The sequence below is a fragment of the Rhinolophus hipposideros genome, assembly GCF_964194185.1.
Source record: "Rhinolophus hipposideros genome assembly, chromosome: 9".
Lineage (NCBI taxonomy): Eukaryota > Metazoa > Chordata > Mammalia > Chiroptera > Rhinolophidae > Rhinolophus > Rhinolophus hipposideros.
In genome coordinates this window covers 44,776,293-44,802,743 of record NC_138055.1, presented here as the reverse complement: position 1 = coordinate 44,802,743, position 26,451 = coordinate 44,776,293, and the positions used below count along the sequence as shown (strand labels likewise).

The window sequence follows — 26,451 nt, the reverse complement described above, 5'->3', positions numbered from 1 at the left end:
GAACATGTACATAGCCTATGATTCTGCAATTTACAAATGTACTCCTAGGGGTGTGTGTGTATGTGAGTGTGTAAGAGAGAGAGAGAAATGCATGTATATATTCAACAAAAGATGCAAACAAGAATGTTCAACACACTGTTATTGTATTAATCTAAAATTAGTAATGCCACTGATGGTAAAATTGGTAACTACATTATGGTATAGTCATACAGTCACACAGTTATGACACCTGTGAATTTCACCAGTATAATGTTCAAAAGAAGCCATATTCTAAACAATACTTATTGTGTGAATCTAATTATACAAAATTTAAAAATAGGCAAAAATTGGAGGAAGGTAATGATGGAATAGGGGAAAGCAGGAGACTCCTGGGTGCTTGTAATGATCTGTCTCTTGATCTGGATGCTGGCTATGTGGGTGACTTCACTTTATGACCATTCATTGCACTAGATGCTTATGATTTGTGACTTCTGTACAAAACATAAGCGTAAAGCACCATTTTTGGTTTAAGATGAGCATATGGTATGAAAGTGAAGACAAGGGGAAATATTCAAGATAAGTATGATAAATAAGGTAACAGGTGTGTCACTGCATTCTGGCCGTTTTCTACTGTATTTGCTACAGGTCCTCATTACCGCATACATGGACAGCTGGGGTACTCACTCAATTAGTCTGCCTGTTTCCAATGCCCTCAATTTTCAATCCATTTACATATCCCAGTGAAGGCTATTTTTTAAGTTAATCTTTTAATCATTGCTTTACCCATGTCATTCCCCTGTTCAAAAATGATCACTGACTCTTCACTGCCTATACTATAAAAACCTAACTCCTTAGCCAAACCTAAGATGCCTTCCATTAATTTCATCAGTATTTGACTTCAACTGACTTCTCCTACATTATCTACCTTGAATCACCTATATATAACTCTTAATAATAGACAGTATCAGGTGATAGTTAAGGGCACAGACCTATGAACTCTTACTCTGTGACCGTGCAAATTGACTTCCTCTCACTCTGTCTCAGTTTTCTCATCTGTGAATTGGGGATATTACTAGTACCTATAATTCCAACCTGATAGTTTTCATGGAGATAAAATAAGTTAATACCTATAGAGCACCTAAAGAATGTTTGGCTTTTGTAATCAATATGTATTTGCTATTATTTTTTTCATTATGATAATCAGCCAAAATTGCTGCCAAGCAAGACAGTCAGTCCTGCCTTTTCACTTGGCTCATGGCATTCGTCCTAAATATGGAAAGCCCTTCCTCCATCCTCTCTTCCTTCCTAATCCATTTCGCATATCTCCTTTAAAGGCCCTTTCAAGTACCATTTTATTTATCAAGCTCCAGGCCACCATCATACCAGGGAAGTCTTTTTGGTAGTATCTCTGTGCCAGTCTTCCATTATGTGTTCTTTCATTTTAGGTTTTTAATGCATACCTATCTTCCTGTCTTGATTCTAGGAGACTTGAGGTATGTGCAACCACTAACAGGTCTTTCTAGCTCCAGCAACAAAAGCTTGTTGTCATTTAAATGTATGTTTATTTACTTACTAAGTTCTGTGCACAGTAAATTTCACTGTGAAAAGTAATTATGTTTTTTTCAGCTTTTTGGAAGTATAACTGACCAATAAAATAGTAACACACTTAAAGTGTACACTGTGCTGATTTGATACATGTATACATTCACCATCTACTTAATTAACACATCCATCAACTTATTTATTTATTTATTTAACTGGTGGGGAAATTTAAGTTCTACTGTCTTAGCAAATTTCAATGATTTAATGTAGTGTTATCAACTATAGTCATTATGGTTCACTTTAAATCCTCAGACTTTATTCAATTTGTAGATGAAAGTTTGTATCTTTTTATCAACCTCTCCCTTAACCCCAAATCACTATACAATATCAATTGCATTGCTATACAAAAACTATCACAAAGACAAATTAAGAAAACAATCCCATTTACAATTGCATCAAAAAGAATAAAATACCTAGGAATAAATTTAACAAAGGAGGTGAAATACATGTACATTGATAAAAGAAATGGATGAAGACACAAATAAATGAAAGGATATGCTGAGGTTATGACTTGGAAGAATTTATATTGTTAAAATGTCCATACTACATAAAATTACCTAGAGATTTGATTCATTTCCTCTCAAAATTCCAATGGCATTTTTGACAAAAATAGAAAACTCAATCCTAAAATTTGCATGTAACCAGAAAAAAACCTTTCAATAGCCAAAGCAATGTTGAGAAAGAAGAGCTAAGCTAGAGGCATCACACTTTGACTTCAAACGATATTACAAAGTTATAGGAATCAAAACAGTATGGTTTAGGAATAAAAACAGATGAATAAATCAATGGAACAGAACAAAGAGCCCAGAAATAAACCCACACATGCATATGTGGTCTATGAATTTATGACGAAGGAACCAAGAATATACAATGGGGCAAAGATGCTCTCTTCAATATATGGTGCTGGGAAAACAGGGGAGCCATATGCAAAAGAATGAAACTGGTTCCCTGTCACACACCACTCACAAAAATCAGTTCAAACATGGTTAAAAATTTGAATGTAAGACCTAAATCCATAAAATTCCAAGTTTTTTTAAAAATTCGGGGTATGCTCCTTGACATTATTCTTGGCAATGATTTTTTGGACTGGACACCAAATGCAACAAAACCAAAAATAAATAGGTGGGACTACATCAAACTAAAGAGCTTCTGCTTGGCAAAGGAAACCATCAAAAAATGAAAAGACAACCTATGGAATTAGAGAACATATTTACAAATGATATATATGAAAAGAGGTTAACACCAAAATATATAAGGAACTTATACAACTCAATGACCAATAAAAAGCAAACAATTTGATTAAGAAATGGGCAGAGGAACTAGAGTCATTTTTTTTTCAAAAGAAGAATTTCAAATAGCCAACAGGCACATGAAAAGGTACACAATATTATTAATCATCAGGGAAATGTAAATCAAAACCACAATGAAATATCACTTCACACCTGTTAGAATGGCTATTATCTAAAAGACAAAAAGTAACAAATGTAGGTGAGGATGTGGAGATAAAGAAATCCTTGTATACTTTTGGTAGGAATGTAAATTGGTGCAGCCACTACAAAAAATAATATGGAAGTTCCTCCAAAAAACGAAAAATAAAAAATAAAACTACCATATGATCCAATAATCCCACTTCTGGGTATATACTGGGTATATACTTCTGGGTATATACCCAAGGGAAATGCAAACAGGATATCAAAGAGATATCTGTACTCCCATGTTCATTTCCACACTATTCACAATAGCCAAGATATGGAAACAATATAAGTGTCCATCAATGAATGAATGGATAAAGAAAATGTGATATATCTGTATCTATCTATATATCTATATCTATCTAGATAGCTAAATATAGATAAAGATACACACACACACACACACACAGGAATATTATTCAGCCATGAGAAAGAAGGAAATCCTGCCGTTTGAGACAAAGTGGATGAAACTTTGAGAGCATTATGCTACACAAAATAAGCCAAACAAAGACAACTACTGTGTGGTATCACTTACTTGTGGAAAAACAACAACAAAACGCCAAACTCAGAAAACAGATTATCTTTTATATGATTAACATTATTAACTAATGATTTCTTTTCTAACTATGAATTTATAAGGTAAATTAATTGCTTCCTTTTACTTCACTGTGATACATTATATGGGTAAAATATCAAATTGCTTTATATAAAAAATACCTTAAAGTTTATTTTAATGTTATGTATTTTTCTAGCTATTCAGTGCTAAATTTTTCCTAATCTATATTATAAAAATAATAATTTCCCCATAAAGTAAACAGCACAGTCAATCGCTCATCTAACCTTATGAGTTGAAGGTTTATTCTCATACCTTTTACAGTACCATGTTTCCCCGAAAATAAGACATAACCGGAAAATAAGCCCTGGCATGATTTTTCAGGATGACATCCCCTGAACATAAGCCCTAATGTGTCTTTTGGAGCAAAAGTTCACATAAGACCCGGCCTTATTTTCGGGGAAACACAGTAATATAGAACTGTTTAAAATATTTTAAAACATATAACGAATAATGTCTATTCTTTGGGGCATTATTTTTAATTTGGAGATAATAATGAATTATCCAAGATGCTGATTATAAAAGGAGTGATAAACTCCTTCTTAAGGACACTATTAACTCTTTTTAAAAGAGGAGGGAAACTGATTAAAGGTATTGTCCATAAAGCCACTGAACTGTGATACGGTCATAATAATTCATAGAGTGAAGAGTATCAGACACCAAATCCACCCACATTTCGACTGCCCTTTCCCACTTTGTGATGCTTTCTCAAGGCAGTGGGAAGAACATTTTAGAAAATGTTGGAGAATTTTTTATTCATGTCTTTAGAAACACTAGAATATACTAGAAATACAACAGCATGTATCCCACGAAAACATAAACTTCTTAAACTTGCCTTAAAATGTTCCAGGCAAAATGTTTAGGGAGTTATTCCTTAAATTTCCTCGGAAGGCCTAACAGCTGGGGCTACTGTTAATTATTCCAAGCAATCCTCATGAGGAGAACTTCAAAGAGTCTCCATGGCCACTCCTCAGTGCTCTAGGAAGTTTCCAACTCTGTCTTTTCACCAAACCATTTACAAGGCTTGGAAACTGGAAACATTGAAAACGTTTTTCATATTTTCAGTTCCTCTGTGGTTAATCATGTTTTTGTTCAATTCCATGTTCCATCCAGTGACATTTTCTACAAATCTGCTTTGCAGGCAAGCATATGAACTCAGTCTGCTTTACCAGTGTTCAAGTTCAATAATGAAAACTATGCATCAGGATGAAGGGGAACACACATGTCTTCAGATCCAATTCAAGAATTTGCATAAACAGAATTAGAAACATTGTGCTGTAGACTTGGGTTCTTTCTTATTTACAGGTTAGAAGAAACAGTCCAGAGAAAAGCAATTGCTTCAGTCTATTATTGCTATATTTTAGAGATTTTGAAACTTAAATAGTTAAATCTTTCAACTTCTTAATGACCTTGTGATAATGATACAAAGAATAGGAATAGGATTAATAGGGATAGCCTTCAGTGACTGCCCACCTGGCATCTGAAAAACTCTTGTATCTAGATCATGCCTAAAAAAAATGCCTAAAATTTTGAGCTCAAGATCTATCCATTCACTTATTCATTCAGTCAAAAAAAATTAACAGAATGCCTGCAGTTTGCCTGGCACCATGCTAAGAGCAGGAATGGTGAGGAGGCTTATTAAGTTCAATAAAATTCTAAACCCCTTTAAGAAACCTATACATTTGTAGGAGAAGAACACCAAAGAACAAATACACAGCATAGCATAGGAAAAGTGCTATAAAAGTGAGCAGTATAAAGATCAATTGGGAATAGAAAAGAGACTAATCCCCCCTTGGTGGGGTTTGAAGGGCTCTCAGGGAGTGGAGGATTTTTGAAGATACTCGGAAACCTGCCAGTTAGAGAACAGATGTATGGGTGGGGGTAGGGCAAGAATACCAGGTAAAAAGCAAAGGTAGAGAAGAGTGAAGATAAGAAAAGGGGAGTTTTCCATTACTATAGTACAGGGTCTGATGGGGAAACAAAAAAAAAAAAAGAGAGAATAAAGGTTTTGAAGGTCCGTTTTTGCTTCACTAATAAATTTACCCTACTGACAGTGGAATGCTAATGGAGGACCTTAACCAAAGGAGAAAAAAAAAATGACAACATTGACAGAGGGTAGGCAAGTCGAGTTGCAAATGTGAGAAACTGGGCAAAAGAAAAGTTTACTCAAGACAGTACTGTGTTAGTCATGGTGAAAATGATAAAAGCCTGAGAATCATTAACGCATCATCCCCAGTTAAAGTTCAGATTCCCAGGTTGAGACAAACTTTTATTATTCAAATATCTATTGGTATAAGTGACTTTAAAGATATTTTTTCCTAAAGACAAATGCTGCCCAAAAATAAAAATAAAAAAATGTGAGAAAAATGATGCCAGATGGCTATGATGATTGAAGGTAAAAAGGAGAGTAAAAGATATGGCTTACTTTGAAATTTTACCTAAAATCAACTCTGAGTTTCATTTTAAAGTAAATCTCAATACCGTTACAGGGAGGTTCCACTTCAAGATGTCAATGTAGGAAGATCCTAAACTCACCTCCTCCCACAGATACAGCAAATCTATAGCTACATATGGAATGATTTCCTCTTAAAAAACAAAAGAAACAAATAAACAAAAACCCTTTCACATCAGGCAAACGAAAGGGGAAGCACATGGAAGTGGGTAGGAAAGTCTGAGACATATTCTTGCCAGAAACCCCACCCTGGTGAGATGAGCCACCAACGGGAGAGAAATCAAAACCCGGAGCTTCTCTCAGAGCAGCAAAGGATCAGCTTGGGCAACTGAGAGACTAGACCCCAAACTTTTGGCTTTGAAGACTGAAGTAGCTCACGCTCCTGACACCTGTATGACTGTGGCAAACTGAGACATGTCTCTTAAAGGGCTAGTGTGCAGGCTCGCACACCCCACAGCGTAGCACAGAAGCAGCCCTTTGAATAGTCTCCAGACTTTATGTGAAAGAGACATGTTTGCTAAATTTAAAGCATTAGTCTGAGGGGGAGGGACCAGGGAGGAAGGTGGAAGGGTGCCATCTTCCTGCTCTGCTTCGCTAAAGCTGGCAGGAACCATCTTTTTTTTTCTTCCCTGTCTGGCAGTGCCATCTTTATGTTCCAGCAGGCATGTACCATCTTCTCTGCTCTTCCTCTGGCCTCTACGAAGCCAGTGGGCACCGTATTTCTCTTTCTCTTTTTCTATTTTTATCTGTTTTCTTTCTTTTCTATACACACACACACACACACACACACACACACACACACGCAAACACACACACCATGTTTCCCTGAAAATAAGACCTAACTGGCCAATCAGTTCTAACATGTCTTTTGGAGCAAAATTAATATAAGACCCGGTCTTATTTTACTATAAGTAAAATATAAGGATCTTTATAACATAATATAATGTAATGTAATGTAATATAAAATATAATATAATATAACATAATATAATACTGGGTCTTATAGTAATTTTTGCTCCAAAAGATGCATTAGAGCTGATTGTCTGGCTAGGTCTTATTTTCGGGGAAACATGGTATATATGTATGTGTGTGTGTGTATATATATATACACACAAATACACATATATACATGTATATATACACATACACGTATATATGTGTATATATGTATACATACACATATATACATACACATATTCACATATATATTCACGTATATATATGAATATATGTGTATATATACATATACATTTCCCCCCTTTTTTCTTCTTCTAGAGGTTACCATCTTTGCACCCCTCCTCTGTTTCACTCCAGACAGTGGGTGTCATCTTCTCACTCTTCCTCTTCCACACTCCAAAGTGCCAGTATCTCCTGGAGGGGAGTTTTTACACACATCTGGTGCCCTGATTGTACATCTCGTGACTCGGTTTCTGTAACTGCTATGCAGTGTACGTCCCTTGATCGCTTGGTTCTGGAGGCCAGGTGGGCTTCTGCTCCTGGGTCCCATGGGACTGTAACAATCCAAGGGGTAGTTCTTGGCAAGCTACTCCCCTGACTTTCCTCACACACAAGGGCACTGCACAGAGAGCAGACTGAAACACATCTCCAGCCTTTTTGTGAAAGAAGCCTGTTTCCTTGTCCTAGGGCTTTGGCCCTAGGGGCAGACTTCAGGTTTGAAACACATCCAGAGGCTATGGAAGTGCTCTTAAGACAGGGGAGTGCCATCTTTGTGCTGTCCCTCTGCCATACGATAGCTTGCCAGTATCTCCCAGAAAGAAATACAGACACTCATTGGAGCCCTGATTTTCACAATTGTCACCCAGGGAAGACCTCCAGATCTCATTGCTCTGGTGCTCAGCAGCGATTACACTTGCTGTCCCACAGGACAGCATATTTACAAACTCTCAAAGCTGCTACATGATGATCTGGCTTCCAATATGCCGGAATCTAGGTTCTGATTGAAATATCTCCCCTCCCCCTTTGAGATACAGACAGGTTTTGACACACCTTCAAATACTGGGAGTTATTAAATATAAAATAGGTTATTTGGCAGTCACAAATGTTTGAGATACAACTAGGAGCTAGGGCAGGGTTGAATGATAAGGTTCATCTCCTATACTAGGCCAACCCATCATAACTGGGAAAAGAGGCTTTTCATTTAATGAATAGAAACCAACACAGAGGGTCAGGAAAACTAAAGAAATAAAATACTGTGTTACAAATGAAGAAACAAGTAAAAACCTCATAAAAAAAAGTAATGAAGCGGAGATAAGTAATTTACCTGATAAAGAGTTCTAACTAATGGTCATAAAGATGCTCACCAAACTCAGAAGAAGAATGTGTGAGCATGGTGAAAACTTCAACAAAGACAGAAAATATAAGATGATAAACTGAGGAATACAATAACTGAACTGAAAAATCAGAAAAAAAATACAATAGTGGAGTTCAACATCATATTAGATGAAGCATAAGAAAGAATCAATGAACTTGAAGAGGTCAGAAGAACTCACCAAATCAGAGTAGCAAAAGGAAAAAAAAAAAAAGTGAAGCTAGCTTACAATACTTATGGGACAACATCAACTAGAATAACACTTGCATTGTAGGAGTCCCAGAGGGAGAAAAGAAAGAAGAAGGGGCAGAATGTTTACCTGAAGAAATAACAGCTGAAAACTTCCCTAACCTGGAGAAGGAATAGTCATCCAGATCTAGGAAGCCCAGAAAGTTCAAAAATAGATGATCCTAAAGAGACCTACACTAAGACACATTATAATTGCAATGGCAACAATTAAAGACAAGGAGAGAATCTTAAAAGCAGAGACAGGAAAACAACTTGTTAAATATACAGGAACCCCCATAAAACCACAGGCAGATTTTTCACCAGAAACTACAGCACAGAAGGGAATAGCATGATATATTCAAAGTGCTTGGGAAAAAAGAACTTTCAACCAAGAATATTCTACACGGCAAAGTTGTCATTCAGGCTTGAAGGAGAGAGACTTTTCCAGATAAGCAAAAGCTAAAAGAGTTCATCACCACTAAACCAGGGATGCAAGAAATGTTAAAAGGACTTTTTTAAGCTGAAAAGAAAGGGTGCCAATTAGTAACAAGAAAACATACAGAAGTATAATTTTCACTGATAAGGTAACCATATAGTAAAGGTAGATTAATCACTTAAAAAGCTAACGTGAATGTTAAAAGACAAATGTAGTAAAAACTGAAAGTATAATTAGTTACAAGATAAAAAGGATAATATGTAAAACGTGACATCAAAAACAAAACGTAGGGGGTGAGAGTAAAAATGTACAGCTTTAGAATGTGTTTAAATTTAAGTTGTTATAAAGTTAAAATAGATTGTTATAAACATAGGTGTTATATGTAAGCCTTATGGTAACCACAAAGCAAAACCTATAGTAGATACCCAAAAGATAATGTGAAATGAATCTAAGATACCACTAAAGAAAGTCATTAAACCACAACGGAAGAGAGCAAAAGAAAAAAGAACAGATAAACTACAAAACAGACAGAAACAATTAATAAATTGCAAATAAGCGCATACCTATAAATAATTACTTTAAATTTAAAAGGACTAAATTCTCTACTCAAAAGGCTAATGGATTTAAACACACACATACACACACACACACACACAGACTAATCTATATACTGCCTACAAGAGACTCACTTCAGACATAAGGCCACAAACACTGAAAGTGAAGGGATGGAAAAAGATATTCCATGGAAATTGAAACCAAAAGAAAGATGGAGTAGCTATACTTATATCAGATGAAATAAACTTAGTACCTAAATATATAAAGCAAATATTAACCAGATTTAAGAGAGAAAATAGACAGCAATACAATAATAATAGGTGTCATAATACTCTACTTACAACAATGGATAAATCATTCAGACAGAAAATCAGTACAGAGCCTTAAACAATATATTAGACTAGATGGACTTAACAGGTATATATAAACGCAGAACATTGCATCCAAAAGAAACAGAGTCCACATTCTTCTCAAGTGCACCTGGAACATTCTCTAGGATATAACTTATGTTAGGCCAAAAACAAGTCCTAACAGATTCAAGAAGATTAAGATCATATCAAGCATTATTTCAGACCACAATGCTATGGAAGCTAGAAATCAATTAAAAAAACAAATAAACAACCTGGAAATTCACACATATGTACAGTTAAACTACATGCTACTCAACAACCAATGGGTTAATGAAGAAATCAAAAGAGAAATAAAAAAAATAGCTTGAGACAAATGAAAACAGAAATAGAACATAATAAAACATACGAGATGCAGCAAAAGTTCTAAAGTTTCCATTCATAGTGATAGATGCCTTCCTCAAGAAACAAGAAAAATCTTAAACAATCTACCTTTGCACTTCAAGAAACTAGAAAAAGAAGAAGAAATGAAGCCCAAAGTTAGTGCAAGGAAGGAAATTATTAATAAAGATCAGAGCACATTAATGAAATATAGACCAAAAACAATGGAAAAGATCGATGAAACCAAGAGCTGTTTCTATGAACATATATACAAAATTGACAAACCCTTAGCTAGCTTCAGAGAGAGAGAGAGAGAGAGAGAGAGAGAGAGAGAGAGAGAGAGAAAGAGAGAGAGAGCCCAAATAAACAGAAATGAAAGGAAGACATTACAGTGGCTAGCACAGAAATACAAAGGATTACAAGAGACAACTACAAACAGTATATGCCAATAAATTAAATTGGATGACCTAAAAGAAATGAATAAATGCCTAGAAACATACAACATTCCAAGACTTAAACATGGAGAAACAGAAAGTCTGAACAGATCAATTATGAATAATTCTCAGCAAAGAAAAAGTCCAATACCAGATGGCTTCACTGATGAATTCTACCAAATATTCAAAGAATTAATACTGATCCTACTCAAATTATTCCAGAAAACAGAATATGAGGAAACATTTTCAAATTCATTTTACGAGGCCATCATTACCCTGATTCTAAAACCAGACAAAGACACCAGAAGAAAAGAAAATAACAGGCTGATACCCCTTATGAACAGATATAAAAATCCTCAACAAAATATTAGCAAATTGAATTCAACAGTACATTAAAAGGATCATAAACCATAGCCAACTGGTATTTATTACAGGGGTACAACAATGGTTCAACACTGACAAATCAATCAATTTGTAAAGTGAAGGACAAAAATCATATGATCATTTCAATAGTTGCAGAAAAAGCATTTGATAAAATTAAACATCCATTTATGTTAAAAACTCTCAACAAAGTGGGTATAGAGGGAATGTACCTCAACATAATAAAGGCTATACATGCAAACCCACAGCTGAAATCATATTCAATAGTTAAAATCTTAAAGCTCTTCCTCTAAGATCAGGAAAAAGCATAGGACGCCCACTGTTTCCACTTTTATTCAACATAGTATTGAAAGTCCCAGCCAGAGCAATTGGGCAAGAAAAAGAAGTTAAAAGACATCAAAATTGGCAAAGAAGTACGTGTAAAATTGTCACTATCTACAGATAACATGATCATATATAAATATGATCTCTAAAGTCTCCACCAAAAGAACTGTTAGAATAAGAAAACAATTCTATTTATAAATGCATCAAAACAAAACCTAGTAATAAATTTAACCAGAGGTGAACGACTTGTACACTAAAAACTAAAGGGCATTGATAAAATAAATCAAAGATAAATAGTAAGATGTTTCATGTTCATGGATCAAAAGAGTTAATATTGTTAAAAGGTTCAAACTACCCAAAGCAACCTACAAATTCAATGCAACCTCTATCGAAGTTCCAGTGACATTGTTTGCAGAAATAGAAAAAATTATTCATACAATTTGAATGGAACCACAAAAGACCCCAACTAGCCAAAGCAATGTTGAGAAAGAGGAACAAAGCTGGAGGCACCACACTCCCTTATTTCAAACTATATTACAAAGTCATAATAATCAAAAGAGTTTGGTATTGGCATAAAAACAGACACATAGATCAATAGAAAGCCCACAAATCAACCCACTCATGAATATGTGGTCAGTTAATTTACAACAAAGACACCAAGAATACACAATGTGGAAAAGACAGTCTCTTCAATAAATGGTGGTTGGAAAATTGGACAGCCACATGCAGAAGAATGAAACTGGACCCCTATCATACACCACTCATAAAATCAACTCAAAATGGACTAAAGACCTGAATATAAGACCTAGAAGAAACTAGTAAAGACCTAGTAAAACTCCTAGAAGAAAAAATAGGCTGTAAGTTCCCTGACCTAGGTCTTGGCAATGATTTTTTGAATTAGACACTAAAAGCAAAGGCAATAAAAGCAAAAATAAACAAGTGGTATTGCATCAAACTTAAAGCTTCTGCCCAGCAAACCAAATCATTAATAAAACAAGAAGGCAACTTACTGAACGGTTAGAAAATATTTTCAAACCATTTACCTCATAAGGGGCTAATATTCAAAATATATAAATAATTCATACAACTCAATAGCAAAAACAAACTCACAATCCTATTTAAAAATGGGCAGAGGCTATGCATAGACATTTTGCCAAAGAAGACATACAGATGGCCAACAGGTATATGTAAAGAAGCTCAAAAACACTAATTACCAGAGAAATGAATATTGAAAACACAATGAGATACCATTTCACACCTGTTAGAAAGGCTGTTATTAAAAAAAACAAGAGATTACAAATATTGGAGAGGGTGTGGATAAAAGGAAAGCCTTGTGCACTGTTGGTGGGAATATAAATTGGTGCAGTAACTAAGGAGATCAGTAGGGTGGCTCCTCAAAAAATTAAAAATAAAACTTCCATATGATCCAGCAATTCTACCTCTGGGTATTTATCTGAAGAAAATGAAAACATTAACTCAAAAACATATATAAACTCCCATTGCCACATTATTTATAATAGTCAAGCTATGGAAACAACCTAAATGTCCACTGTCAGATGAATAAAGAAAATATGGTGTATATATACACAGGGCAATATTACTCAGCCATAAAAAAATGAATGAAATCTTGCCATTTGCAACAGCATGGATGGACCTTAAGGGCATTATGTTAAGTGAAATAAGCCTGACAAAAAAGAAAATAGATTATTATCCACTTGCGTGTAGAATCTAGAAAACAAATCAAAACCAACTCATACATACAGAGAAAAGATTGGTGGTTGCCAGAGGCGGGGTCGTGGAGCTGGGCCAAATGAGCGAAGGGAGTCAAAAGGTACAAACGTCCAATATAAAATAAATCAGGGGATATAATGTACAACATGGCGACTCCAGTTAATACTACTCTATTTTGTATTTGACAGTTGCTAAGAGAATAGATCTTAAAGTTCTCATCACAAGTCCAAAAATTTTGTAATGATGTATGAAGACAATGTCAACTAGACTTTTTGTAGTGATCACTCCACAATATATACAAATATCAAATCATTGTTGTACACACCTGAAATTAATATAATGTTGCATGCCAATTATGCCTTAATAAAAAAAGTCACATAAATTGAAAGAAAATAATAATTGTATAGGTGCTCTGATGAGATTTTGCAGCACAGAATAATGAGGACAATAGGATCTCCAGCTGGATCTTCTGACAGGAAGACTACATGCAGACACTACATACAATTACACAGTGTGTAAGCTGCAAAATCAGATGTGGTAACTCTGTTTCCTTTCTCAGATTAGCATTCAAAAAAAAAAAGATCAAACTCAAGTTCAAGTTCATATCTTCACAAATTTAAAAAAGATAAAACAGTGGTTAACACATTAAAGGTAAATGGTGTAAAGAACTTTTCAGCCTCTTTGGTAAGCTAAAATAAAATTACATTTATTAATAATGGAAACTAAGTGGAGTGGCAAACACTCTGATCATTTTAGATAGAAGATCTAGGAACTAGCTATTCTTGCTCTCATAGTTACAGGGAAGAAAATGAAAATAAGAAATCTTTGCAAAATAACCCAGTACAAATGCAAGGCCAAGACCCAATTTCAAAGCATGTGTTCCTTCCCAAAACCATGGTGCTATCTTATGTACACAGATTCTACTATTTTACTAACCTTTGCCATGATTTCTCAGAATTAATGGAACTACTCCTGGTAGAACAGGCAAACTGGATCAAACCTATGGTATCATTCCACCAGACAAAAGGCGATGCCCTTTTATGTTTGGAACAATTAAAGAAACAGCTTTACAGAAAAGCCTGCTTTGCCTTGTATAGGCACGAAACAGACTTCTATGCTATGAGCTACTTGAGGGCAGAGAATGGGTCTTATTGATTTCTTTTCTGATTTTCTTTTCTTTATTTCCATAACACAGAGTCCACCATCTGGCACATATAGTCAACTAGTAAATACTTGTTGAATAACTAAATTAAATAATGAGTGTATAATTACAAAGTTTTTTTCCCCACAGCCCTTTTTTTGCATGAGTGCCCAAATGAACATGTGAATCTGTACAAGTTAATACTTCCTACATTTACTCATTCAAACTGTGGTGTCTATGGAAGTAGGAATCACGGAGAGCAAAGGAAAATACCTACCCTGCTATTGTCTCTGTGCTCTGGAGAACAAACTACTTGCATAAACTGACTGAGACACATCCCAAGGGGTTCCAAGAACCTGCCCTGTGCCCCACACTTTGTGTATACAGTAACGAATGGCACAGAAACTGAGGCACAGCTGGCTTGCTCAAGGCCACACAAGTTTTAAGAGTAGGGACAGGAATTCTAGCCAGATGCCCTTGATTTCAGTACATATGCTCTTCCCACTGCACCACAGTACTTTTTAGGATACATAAAAATATACAATTACTAAATGATAGCTATATCATAATGTTAAAACTACATTCAATTTTCGTAACATTGAATCATGATCGCAAATCTCATTACAATGTAATTCTTTACTTGCACTAACACGAATGCTTTTAGTTCTTTCTTAATTCTTTCAGACAATCAATCAATGTTATTTGAACAGTTAAAACACACTTCAAAAATGTGGACTGACGGATATTTTATTGAAGAGTTGAATGATATGATCGAATTAAACAGCACTTTGTCAAAAAAAAAAATCCAAAAAGAATTGTCCACCCGATTTATAAGTGACCTACAAAACATGCAAATGCTTCTTATGCATACATGAGTTAGCATGACTGATGAGGCAGTAAGGTGCACTCTGCCATCTCGCACATACAGAGATAGCACATTGTAGATCTGCTTCGACAGCATTCCTAAAGGTTCGGCTCCGACCTGCATTTAAATTTCCTGCGTTAACAGCTGTAACCAAATTGTGCAGAGCCTTAGGCAAATAGAGATGATAACCACCAACGCTTTTTACTTTAGCAGCACAGAGAGCAGTGACAGAAAATACAGAAGGTATAACATTCCAGAAAAAAAGAAAATGTAGTTGGCGGTTCTGCAATAGCTGAGTTCTTGTTGAGACATTGCATTTGTAAAGTTCTTTTTACTAGTACTAACCTCAGCACTTTCTAGAAAGTGCTACACTGACATTGTTCAACTGTGGGCACTGTTTCTAAAGTAAATGAAAATGTCTTGTATGCTACATTTCATCATGTAGCATAATTTCAAAGTAAATAAATAGATTTTAATATGCACACTAACGAAAAGTCTGCTTTCTACTCCAAATTGTTCTTCTCATAGACTTCACAGACCTCCACCCCCACTCCCCAGTCACCAGAAGCTGAGAGAAGGGTTGACTTTCCTGTCACACAGCACTGACTAGGAGCTGGGGGGAGAGGTGGGGAGGAGAAACTGTGAACCAAGTATGAATAACTACCCACCCTCTATTCACTTTTCCACTCTAGGGTTATGAGTTTATGGCCTGCTATCAACAGCATAGAAATAATAATAGAAGAACAGAGTCTGACAGCAGCAGTGAACTTTGATTCTCAACTCCCTCCCACATACCGACCAGGCATCCTAATGGGATAACCACAGTAATGGTATTGTCCTCTTAGGAACTGTGCCTAAGCCTCGGATAGCATCAAGGATCTTCTGTAGTTCCTTTGAGTCTTGAAAGGTGAAAAACAGCATGCAAAGGACGCTTTTATTTGGATGTACACTCTGGTGAACTTCTGGTCTATGAACTTCTGTGTTTCAAAATGCCTTTGACAATATCCTCTGCATTTTCAATCTCCGGTGACACCTGATGTAACTCAAATATCATAGCTGATTTCTTTTCTGATTCTACACACATAAATATTTTAATAAATGTACATGGGCAAACATCTAGAAACTGGTAAATGTGGTTTCTCATGGAAACTGACTCCAAAAATGAGTCTGCTTTGTATTATGTGAAAAATATGACATAGATTTACCTCATGACTGTGACTTTTTTCTTTTATGATCCTTGAATTTACATTATCAGCTTGAGTGGAATGCAGAATATTAAAAATATATATATATATATATATTGGAAGCTGTTAGCTTTTGTTAAACTTTAGCAAAATTGCCCTATCTAATATTATTATTAGAGTTAGTAAAATCTCTTTAATTAATAAAACCGAACCTTTAACATATCTAATTTCTCCTTCAACTGAATGATTTAAGAAATGATTTTTTTATTTTTTATTTTATGAGAACAATTCATAAACCTGTTGTAATGTGTGTTTTAAGCAATTAACTTGCCAAAATATTTTTAGCATGTCTTGACTACAATAAAAAATAAATTGTCTAACAGTTTCTATTTCTTATTTCAATCACATATCACTTGAATTTCAAGCGCTTAGTAATGTGTCAGATTGTGGCAGTAGGTCATATGGGTAGTTTCATAATATACGAACTATTGGAACACTTTATACTGCTAACAAATTTACTTGTTGCACCAAGTTTAAATCAGAATGGCCGTTTGAAATTCAAAAACAGAAACAATCCATCAAATTCATTCAGTAAACAAATCATTGAGCACAAAAAATGGAAAAGAAGTTACTCTATTTTAAAATCTGTTTTTCTGTCTCTGGACATTTTAATCACTATATTTCTTATCAGTTTCCCATTATTATAAAATGTGTAAAGCTGAATGGTACCATAATGGCAGATGAACTAAAATAACTGACAAGCATCAAATATTGCTAACCTTAATTGGTACACAGGGCTCTTTTACACATATACATGCACAAGAATAAGCATGCCACTTGTTTAAATATATATATTAAGTAAAATCACACAAATATTTATTTGCTTTAAAGAGCTGATGGCATCACTGAACAGCTAAACATGAGAGATTTATTTCTAATAATCTTCCCTACAAAATATTTCTTGCTATTTAACAGGCAACATTCCAGAAATATGCATGCCATCTAACTCATTTCTTAACTGAAAATGTGGTCACATGACTCTATTACAGAACTATAAGAAAAATATGCATATTACCAGTATACCCTGGCATAAAAGATACATTGATAAATTTCTATCATTGAGGCAAATTTCAAGCTTTTGTCGTTAACTGCTAATACTTGTATATGCACATCAAGGTGAACTAATAATACTGCAGCTAGTTATAAATTATTATTTACATTTCCATGATTCATCTCTTTGATCTCTATCTCACATGACTTAAATAAGATTATTTTGACATGTATTAGTAACAGTATTAGATAGATGTCTAGATGCACTTGATTTATCCACCAGTTTTTATAAAATTACTTCTTTACATTATCAAAACCAATAAATTTTTAATAAAAGTGCTATATACAATATAAAAGATTATTCTTCCTCTTTTTAATGAAACATCAATGAATGTTACCCAGCTAGAATAAATTAAATTTTAAAACCCCAGTATGTGTTTCTATTGTGTGTACATGTGAGTATTTGCGCTAATTGAATATATGTATTCAGTTCTATCAGCCCTCATAACAGTACCAAATGTAGGCATTCGTTTTCCATTTAACTATAAAAACCAAAATGCTTTAGAGATAAAGCAGAAAGTAATATTTTAAAAAAAAATCTGTTGCCCTTTAAATCACACTGCACAAACATGAGTAGAAATAGAAAAATTCAAACTTTAGAAACTGCAGTATAAAAATATTTCCACTAGGCAAAGTGTCCAGACCAACTGGATAGCATCAGTGAAAGTAGGTCTGTACTTTCTTGGGTATACAACTGGAAGGAGAAAATCTTGACACAAGAGACCTCTTTAAATATAAACCACAGTTTTTCAGCCAAAAAGGCAAAGGCAATTCTTCTCTCTTTCCCAAAGTGCCTAGTCAGCGACTTTCTAAATGTTATGAGTTCTTTTTTACAAAACAGAAAACCATTGGCTTTTCTATATTGTTTACCCCTATCCTAGGTCAAATTATTCGAAATTTAACTTTTTAAATATATGAGTAATAAATGAAAATCTAAAATGTTATTTAAAGTTTAATAAAGAAAACTAGTCGGATCTCCTTTACCCTCATTTACCTATGTAACTTTGCTAGTAATTGTTACCCCAATAAACTTTAATTTTAAAAAAAGAAAACCAGTCTGCATCAAGATAGTTTATATAAACACATAAAAAGATATCACTCGCGATTATATAATCTAGAATAAACAGAATTTTTCAAAAAGAATAGTGGAACCAAATACACCTTCCAAATTTCTATTTATGCCTTTACTAATACATTGGAAATGATGTCATTGACAAAAGGAATTTAATCATTTTAGTAACACTAAATAATACTACCACAACCAGTTAAAAATTCAAAAGCACTGAGTTGATAAATGGCAGTGACACAAAATTCCATTATCATAGCCCAAATTTCACTAACTTGTATTTCCTTTGCCCCCCCCAATTACAACAATATAGCTACAATGTATACTAGAAAAAATGAAGAGTTCCCACCACGTTTTTGCAATAGGAAAAAAAAAATGCTGCTTCCTTTTTTTTCACCTAAAAAAAGACATGACCAAGATAACCATATTAAGCTACGAAATGGTAAAAGACATTGTATAAATTATTTCAATCTCGATATGTAACGCACTAATCACAAGTTTAAAGGTGGTATTTCCTCATCAAAGGTGTCCTTCAGCAGAGATTTATCATATTTTTTGAAATGTTATAAAAAATTTAATCTCTTAATTATCACACAAGTACCTTCATAGTTTATGGGGAGAGCCAATTTATTAAAACAGAGATAATTCATTATCACACTTGGAAACTTCAGGTGATTTATTATTTCATCCCAATATCTAGTAATTGATATAGGTGAGATATATACTATATTCTCTAGTTAGATATACACTCTAATAAGTACCACACCATGGTAAAGCGGTAAGTTTGGAAATTTAAGATATCCCAAATATTTCTTCCATGGATCATGTTTGTGTTTTATTACTGTCTTACCTCAATGATTTTGTCATGAATCTCCAGGCCATCTGCTTTGTCAGCAGGTCCATTTTCCAAAATTTTTGAGACATAAATTCCTTCTGTTGATGTTTCTTCCTGTTTATCCAATTAAAAATATAACAATTAACAGTAAGAAGATGTAAACCAAATTTTAATCTTGATAGAGGACAATCTAGTAAATATAACATTGCCAATCCTCTCTAAACGTGCAACTTTCTTTCTTAGCTGGGGATTTGACACTGAATTTTAAGTTACTTGACACCACACAGTCATTAATCAAGATGGCAGCTTTAATGAATGAGTTCAGCATTTCTGACAAGATTATCTATTCACCTCACATTTTTGAGTATACATAAGAAGCTATGGGGAGAGGGAACGTACAAGGGGATAATAACTGTCTCCTAAGTATGATTTGTAAAACATCTCGCTTCTAAAGCGATGCTGCAATTAAAAAGGGTTATAAATGAAAGAAAACAAAAAGCATATCCAGCCTCACTATATAATTGGTTTGAGACGGGGTCATAGTTTTGAAAATATAATTTCACATCATGATTTGACAGATTTTGAAATATAGGTCTGACTGTTTCTATTCACAAGGAAGACTGGGAGCTTGCTCAAGTGTGAAAATCCCAAAAGATCCAACTCTAAACTGTAACAGAACCCATTCAACGCTAATCGTTACACATTTCCAGGTGCAATGAGCCTAATGATTAAACCTAAAACATAGAGCCGATATGGTACAAATAGGACATTTTAACCAGTTCAAGGAAACCCATTATCTTGCAAAACTTATTTAGGGAAAATGCCCATCCTCCTATAATAATACAGCATATAATTTTAAATGTCATATAATAAAATTATTTCTCCTTAATTAGCCTTTCTTAACATGAACTTTAAGAGGCTCTTATAAACATCCAGTCATCTAAATGTCAGACACCTAACTAGCATTTATAATGATATTCCTTAGGGGAAAAAAGAAACAAAAATTATATGATGAAAATATGTCTATCTTTTCATAATAAAGGGGACTGTTCTGGAAACAGAAGTACAGCAGTCGTTAGTTGCTAGGTTTTGGAAATACTAAACACAAAGAGGAAATATGTCACTGCCATCCTGACCTAACCAAAGCATATGGCCAAGAACTCTAATACAGTTTCCTTGGACAACATCTGCAATACAGGATGTAAAAAGTGTCATGAGGGTTTATTGGGAAAAATTAAAGAACATGATTTTTTAAAAAGCTACCACCTTTTTTTAGTTATAGTGAAAATTAAGCTAATGTAGTATTTAAAGGATGTAAAAGAACTTTGCAACTACAATGTATGGTATAAGTTTATAACCATGTGTTTTGGAAACAATTGGCATCAATGTAGAAAATGTTATTCAGTTAATAAAGGATTTGATTTGGGGATATAATAAAACCCAAATCAACTAGGTATCATCTTGTAATATGGCATTTCCCATGTAATTGTGAAAACAATATCTTTTATTTCAACTTATTTTAACTGTTCATTCATTCATTCATTCATTCATTCAGCATATATTATATACTTTGTGGTCTGTGTAAGCATCTGAAAACTGACCAATTTAACATAATAAATAGGAGGTATCAGCAGGCAATATAATTACCTAACATTATCAAGTAGACATTGTCTATACATATTATTGTGAAATAGGCTTACTTAAGAAATTTGCCAACGGGGCTATACAATGTAGATAAAAATGTACTCTCTTTATTTGAAAGCAAAGAGAAACAAGTTTGGTAGCTGTTATTTTGTTTTTCTCAAAAAAAAAATATAGGTATTTACTGGATTAAGGAATATTGCATTAAGGAATCTGATATTTGATCACAACCATGATTTTAAAGATTAAACTACTTGTTTCCTTACTCAGAATCCACACACGAAAGCTAAGTTTTCTATTATTTTATAAGCAAAGAGTGAGTTCTGCATTAATAAGGTGGGTTACCTGATTTGGTCGACCTCCTATAATATTGAATCCCAAAGTGTCATTTTCTCTTTCTAACACAATGGTGAATGGCTTATATTCTCTATCCTAGAAGAAAAGGGATAAAATAAGTAGCTAGATAAAAAATATAAAAGAAAAAATTACTACAATAAAGCTTTCTTTTACTGTAAATAAATTAACATTTGAAAAGAGGAAAACCTTAAAATTAAGGACGGTTGAATTTGAGAGAAGGTTAATTTATTCCTAAATGTATTTTCAAAGTATGTATTTGAAGGAAACAATAGTGTATGTCAGAAAAACAAACATTTTCAACTAAATGGCTTGGCATTTTTACATATGCAGCTTTTATCCTAATGCAATTATCATCTAATTCTGACTTCACTATAATTTAAAACAGATTTCTTGTTTAATCCTACAGGTATCCTTATTCTTTCTCTGTATTACAGAGGAGTAAAATGAATTGCTAAAGGATCTGTGGATTATTTTATATACAAGTTCACTTTGGAAAGTCTTAATGAATAGTGAGCTATTTATAAATTTCTTTCAACCATAATACTCAGATGGCTATTGTAATGCAGGAGCTGACAGATTACAGTAATCCTAATTTTAAATAGTATCCTTATTTGTTCTGGCATAACTCCTGAAGAATTTACAAAACAGAGGATTTGTGCTAAGTAAAGTTGTGTTTCTCTCTTGATGGCCAAATAAGAGTTAAATCAGAATCATAACTGCAACCTGTTCATTAGTAGAGACCAATTTAAAACTAATATGAAAGAGTGCCAGATTAGACAAGTTTTATATATGGCTATGGACATTATCAACTATCCTAGGAAATTATATATTTGGTAATTACTTCTGTATGGTAAAATTCCATAAGCATCATTAGCACTACTACCATCATCACCACCTTTTCCGAGGAGTTTTTTTCCCAGGCAGTGCACACAGCAGCCCCTACTGGTAGTGGGTAGCGAGAAAACATTTCTCAGGAGCACGGGGGAAACCTTCTAATAATTAAGTCTGCAAATTATGGGCAGTTTTTCCTCACTTCTTAGAACCATACCTTGACTTGTTGCATGGATTTCTCTGTCCTATAATTCTAGCTGTTGGTGCTTCCATCAACCAATGCTTCCCTAAGACCTGAAACCTGAATTGGTAACACAGAGTATATTTCTGTGCTTCTCTCCGGCTCTTTTCATTTTGTAAATTTAACTGGATGTAAACAGGATAGAAAAACGATCACAGATACCATCCAGTCTTCTAATAAACAATGTGCTTCCGTTTATCAGAAACATTGTAGTCCCTTGCATTTCTATTATTAGTAGTAGTAGTAGTAGCAGTAGTATTTTTTAGGTTCAAGGACAGAAGCTTCTCAGCTCCATGCCTGGGTTGGAGGCAGTTCCAAATGGGAATCATCCTGGTTGCTCCTCCCCAGGAGGCTGAAGAATGAAAACAGCTCCTTGAATGGAGTGCAAGTTCTGCTAAATCGCTGTTCACCATGGCAGCGAACAACAATGTCAAACACTGTGCAGAAGTCCTCCAGAAGAGAAGTAACAGCTTTATAAACAAGCCTCTTCACACGGGGTGCTGCAAAGAGGCTTGTTTATTCGGTCTGAAAGCGGGCAGTCCACGAGGACAGTTCTGGGCCAGCAGCTTTAACAAAGAAGGGAAACAGCCGCTGCCTGGGAGCTCCTCTGACCACAGATGGATGTGGGTACTCTCAGACTGGGTTCCCCAAATATCTCTATCTCTCCCTCTCTCTCTCCCCCTCACACACACACCACCACCACCACCACCATCACCACCACCAATAATGAAACCCAAAGGCAGGGAAGGATTCTTTGGGGAAAGTCAGGCTGAGGAAAAGAACTCTGCAGGCCTTAATCTCTCCACTCGAGATTATCCTAGTTCCTCACGTCCCTGATAATTCCTGTACTGAGTAGAAGGTGGATGACACGGGGAGTTGGCAGGGAAACTAAGTCAGTCAGAGCCAAAGGTGTGGGGTTGACAAGGCCAAGGGGATGCTGGTGCAGCGGGAGAGGGGAAGCAGGATCGGAGAGGTCCCTGCTCCCTGGCTTGCTTTCTTTGGCTTCAGGAACAAGCCAAAGGTACAAAAAGCAGGCAGAAAGGATAGGCCAGGAGACCGAAAGACAGGGAGCAAGGGTCTGAGTGGGAAGATGAGTTTTCCTAATTCCTCCTTCTTTATGAAAAAGTTGGAATTGAAATTGCTTAACTCTTTCCAGTCCTAACACACGCGGAGAGGGGACGATCCTTGTTAATTGCAATACTAATACATTCGAAAGATAATAGTCAAGTATGATCAAGAAGGCTGGACGCTTCCTACTGCATAATAAGGAAGCCTGTCACCTTCCACAGGAATCCTCAAGTACCAGGAAGAACCGTTCCTCTTTCCACCCCAATCGTTCATTCCCCGGGCGCCCTATCCCTCTGCGCTTACCAGGCCGTGGCCGCCGCCCAGCTCCCTGGCGAAGTTTCGGACGTGAGCCATGTACTGGGTGAACTTCTCCTGGTACCTGCGGGCCGAGAGCTGCACCTCGCCTTGCAGCGCCCAGAGCTGCGCCCGCAGCGCCTTCTCGCGCCGCCTCCAGGACAGGACTCGAGGCCCGGGTCCACACCCGCTCCCGCAGCAGCTGCCCGGCAGCCCCCCGCGCGCGCCCCCGCCCGCGACGGCCCCGGGCGCCGTTCCGCAGCCCCCCCGCGCGGGCACGGCTCCGCCGCCGCGGCCGCCCAGCTGGGAGAGGCAGCCCCCGAGGCGGCAGCGAGCAGGAGCGAAGTCGCAACGCTCGACGTGCGCCTGCAGCGTGTGCAGCCGGACCGAGAGGCCACAGCCGCGGGCGCGGTAGTCACACTGGACGCGCAGTTTGCGGATGAGGCTGCGCAGAGGCAGCACCCGGTACAGCGCGCGGGGCTCCAGGGGCTGGCACTGCAGCGGGCACCGGCGCCGCCGCGCCGCCCAGGGCAGCAGGCAGCTGGCGCAGAAGACGTGCCCGCACGGCGTGCACAGGGGCTCCTCCAGCACCTGGCCGCACAGCTTGCACTCGAAATCCGGGTCTACGGCTTCGGCGAAGCGCTCCAGGGCAAAGCCCATGGCCTGGATGAGGGGCCGGGGCTGGAAGGCGGAGTCCACTGTTTCCGAGCCCCTCGTCTCCCCCGGGGACCCCTAGGACAGCGCTCCCGTGGCGGCCCTGGCTGCTCCGCGGGGAGGAGGAGGAGGGTGAGGGTTTGTAATCTCAGAGTTTGTTTGGCTAGAAGTTTTCAGGCTACAGCTAGGTCCCCTGACTCCGCCGTATTGACGCTAATAGACGCCACCTCAAGTGATAACTCGCCCCCACCCCCACCCCACCTCCTTCGCTGCCCTGCAACTTATATTCTTTTAATGTTATCCGCCGAGAGCTGACGCCAGCTTACAGTAGCGCTTAGGAAAACTGTGCTCCCCTTTGCCTGCACAGTGAACTTCAAGCAGTCTTCCAGCAGAGCTGATAACGGGTTCAGCACGGATGTAGAGAAATAACTTTTAAAACCACCTAAATACAAGCTCCGGGAGAGCAGGATGTGTGTCCATGAGGTTTTCCGTTGAATCCTCATCGCCCCGCATCAAGTCTGTCTTCAATAAATGTATTTGAAATAGACGTACTTCTGTTCTTTTGAATCAGCCAATTACAAAATCACCAGCTAAGTGTCTACGGCCTTAGGAAAATCACAGAGGTATCTACAGAACCAGGCTTCTCAAATCACGATCCAGAAATCAGGTGAGTGTAGGGAGGCGGGATGATGAGTGGCAGCCAATTGGGGGGAAACCCAGGAGGAGCTCGCCTTATGAAACCTCTCTCTCTTAGGTTTAGGGGAGAACTTGAACCTCCATACAAGGCCTCCTATGGGGTGATTGAACTTGAACCTCCATACAAGGCCTCCTATGGGGTGATTCCGGGATTCTGACACCAGGTCCAATCGCCACATCATCCATCTCTACTTCCACAGGAATTGACCGCTGGGGAGGGGGATGTGATCATTTGGGCACCTGGAAAGGAGAATTAAAGGGAAGAATTATGAAAGAAAGCAGTGAAATAACAGAAATAAAATCTTAATGACTGCTTCCCTCTACTTACGCTGAATATACAGTTTCGTTCCAAACTGCTTCCTCCCCCAGTCTGACTCTTCAAAGTGTGTCGCATGTCAGGCCTTACTGAAAACATGCGGTAAGAGATGCCTTCAAGCCCTCTTTCCCCGGTTTCCATCACCATCTTCTGAAACTTAGGTATGCAAAGCAAACTTATCACCTGAATGCAGGGCACTTCCTGCCATTATCCTACAAGCTACTTCCACATGCTTAGGATGGGCTTCCTAAATTAATCATTGATAATTCCTCACTGTCAGCTGAGTGTTGTTCCCAGAAAACTGTGTACTCTTGTATAGTACCAAAACCTATCAGTTGAAACACATGGAAAAGGCTCCAGACTTTGCCCTTTAAATCCTTGGAGCTAAGGGAAAAATTAGCAAAGGCTAATAATGGAGGCTAATAAGAACCGTCTGAGCCTTCTTTCTGTTTGAAAGATGGGATTTTACTAGAGTAGTTCAATAGCAGTAGGGATCCTGGAGTGGCTTGCCAGATATTTGATATGCTTTTAAACTTGTTTCAAAATAAGATGCTGTGGGGACAAAACCCCAAAAAACAGTTTCCAGGCTCTCGGCCTCACATAGAAAGGTGCTGGCTCGGGTAGTAAATGGCCATCAACTGTGATCAGATGCCAGCAGCTGTGGCTAGTTGGCCGTCAGCTGTAACCCGTAGGCCATTGGCCACTAATATAATGGCTGTGGCTACGCTAGCAGAGAAGGAATGGGGGCTAGCAAGAAGATGGTGGCTGGCAAGCGCGGACTGCTGTTAGGCAGATTATGTAGATCCTGCTTCCTGTGTCTCCAGCCCAGCCGCCAGAGAGAATATATTGGTTTGACTCCCCTACTTATGGCTCCATGGGTGTTCCTTT

The 26,451-nt window shown here is 36.9% G+C and overlaps 1 protein-coding gene across 1 annotated transcript in view; it reads right to left on the bottom strand.

Moving 5' to 3' along the window:
- PDZRN4 (PDZ domain containing ring finger 4) overlaps window positions 1–24,557 on the bottom strand; it is a gene marked incomplete at its 5' end in the record, with an annotated part of 344,229 nt that extends 319,672 nt beyond the window's left edge. The window contains 3 exons of the mRNA XM_081058559.1: window positions 19,481–19,579; window positions 21,452–21,538; window positions 23,907–24,557. Of these exons, the coding sequence (XP_080914685.1) occupies window positions 19,481–19,579; window positions 21,452–21,538; window positions 23,907–24,557 (837 nt within the window). The remainder of the gene's footprint in view (window positions 1–19,480; window positions 19,580–21,451; window positions 21,539–23,906) is intronic.
- Window positions 24,558–26,451: the final 1,894 nt, after the last annotated feature.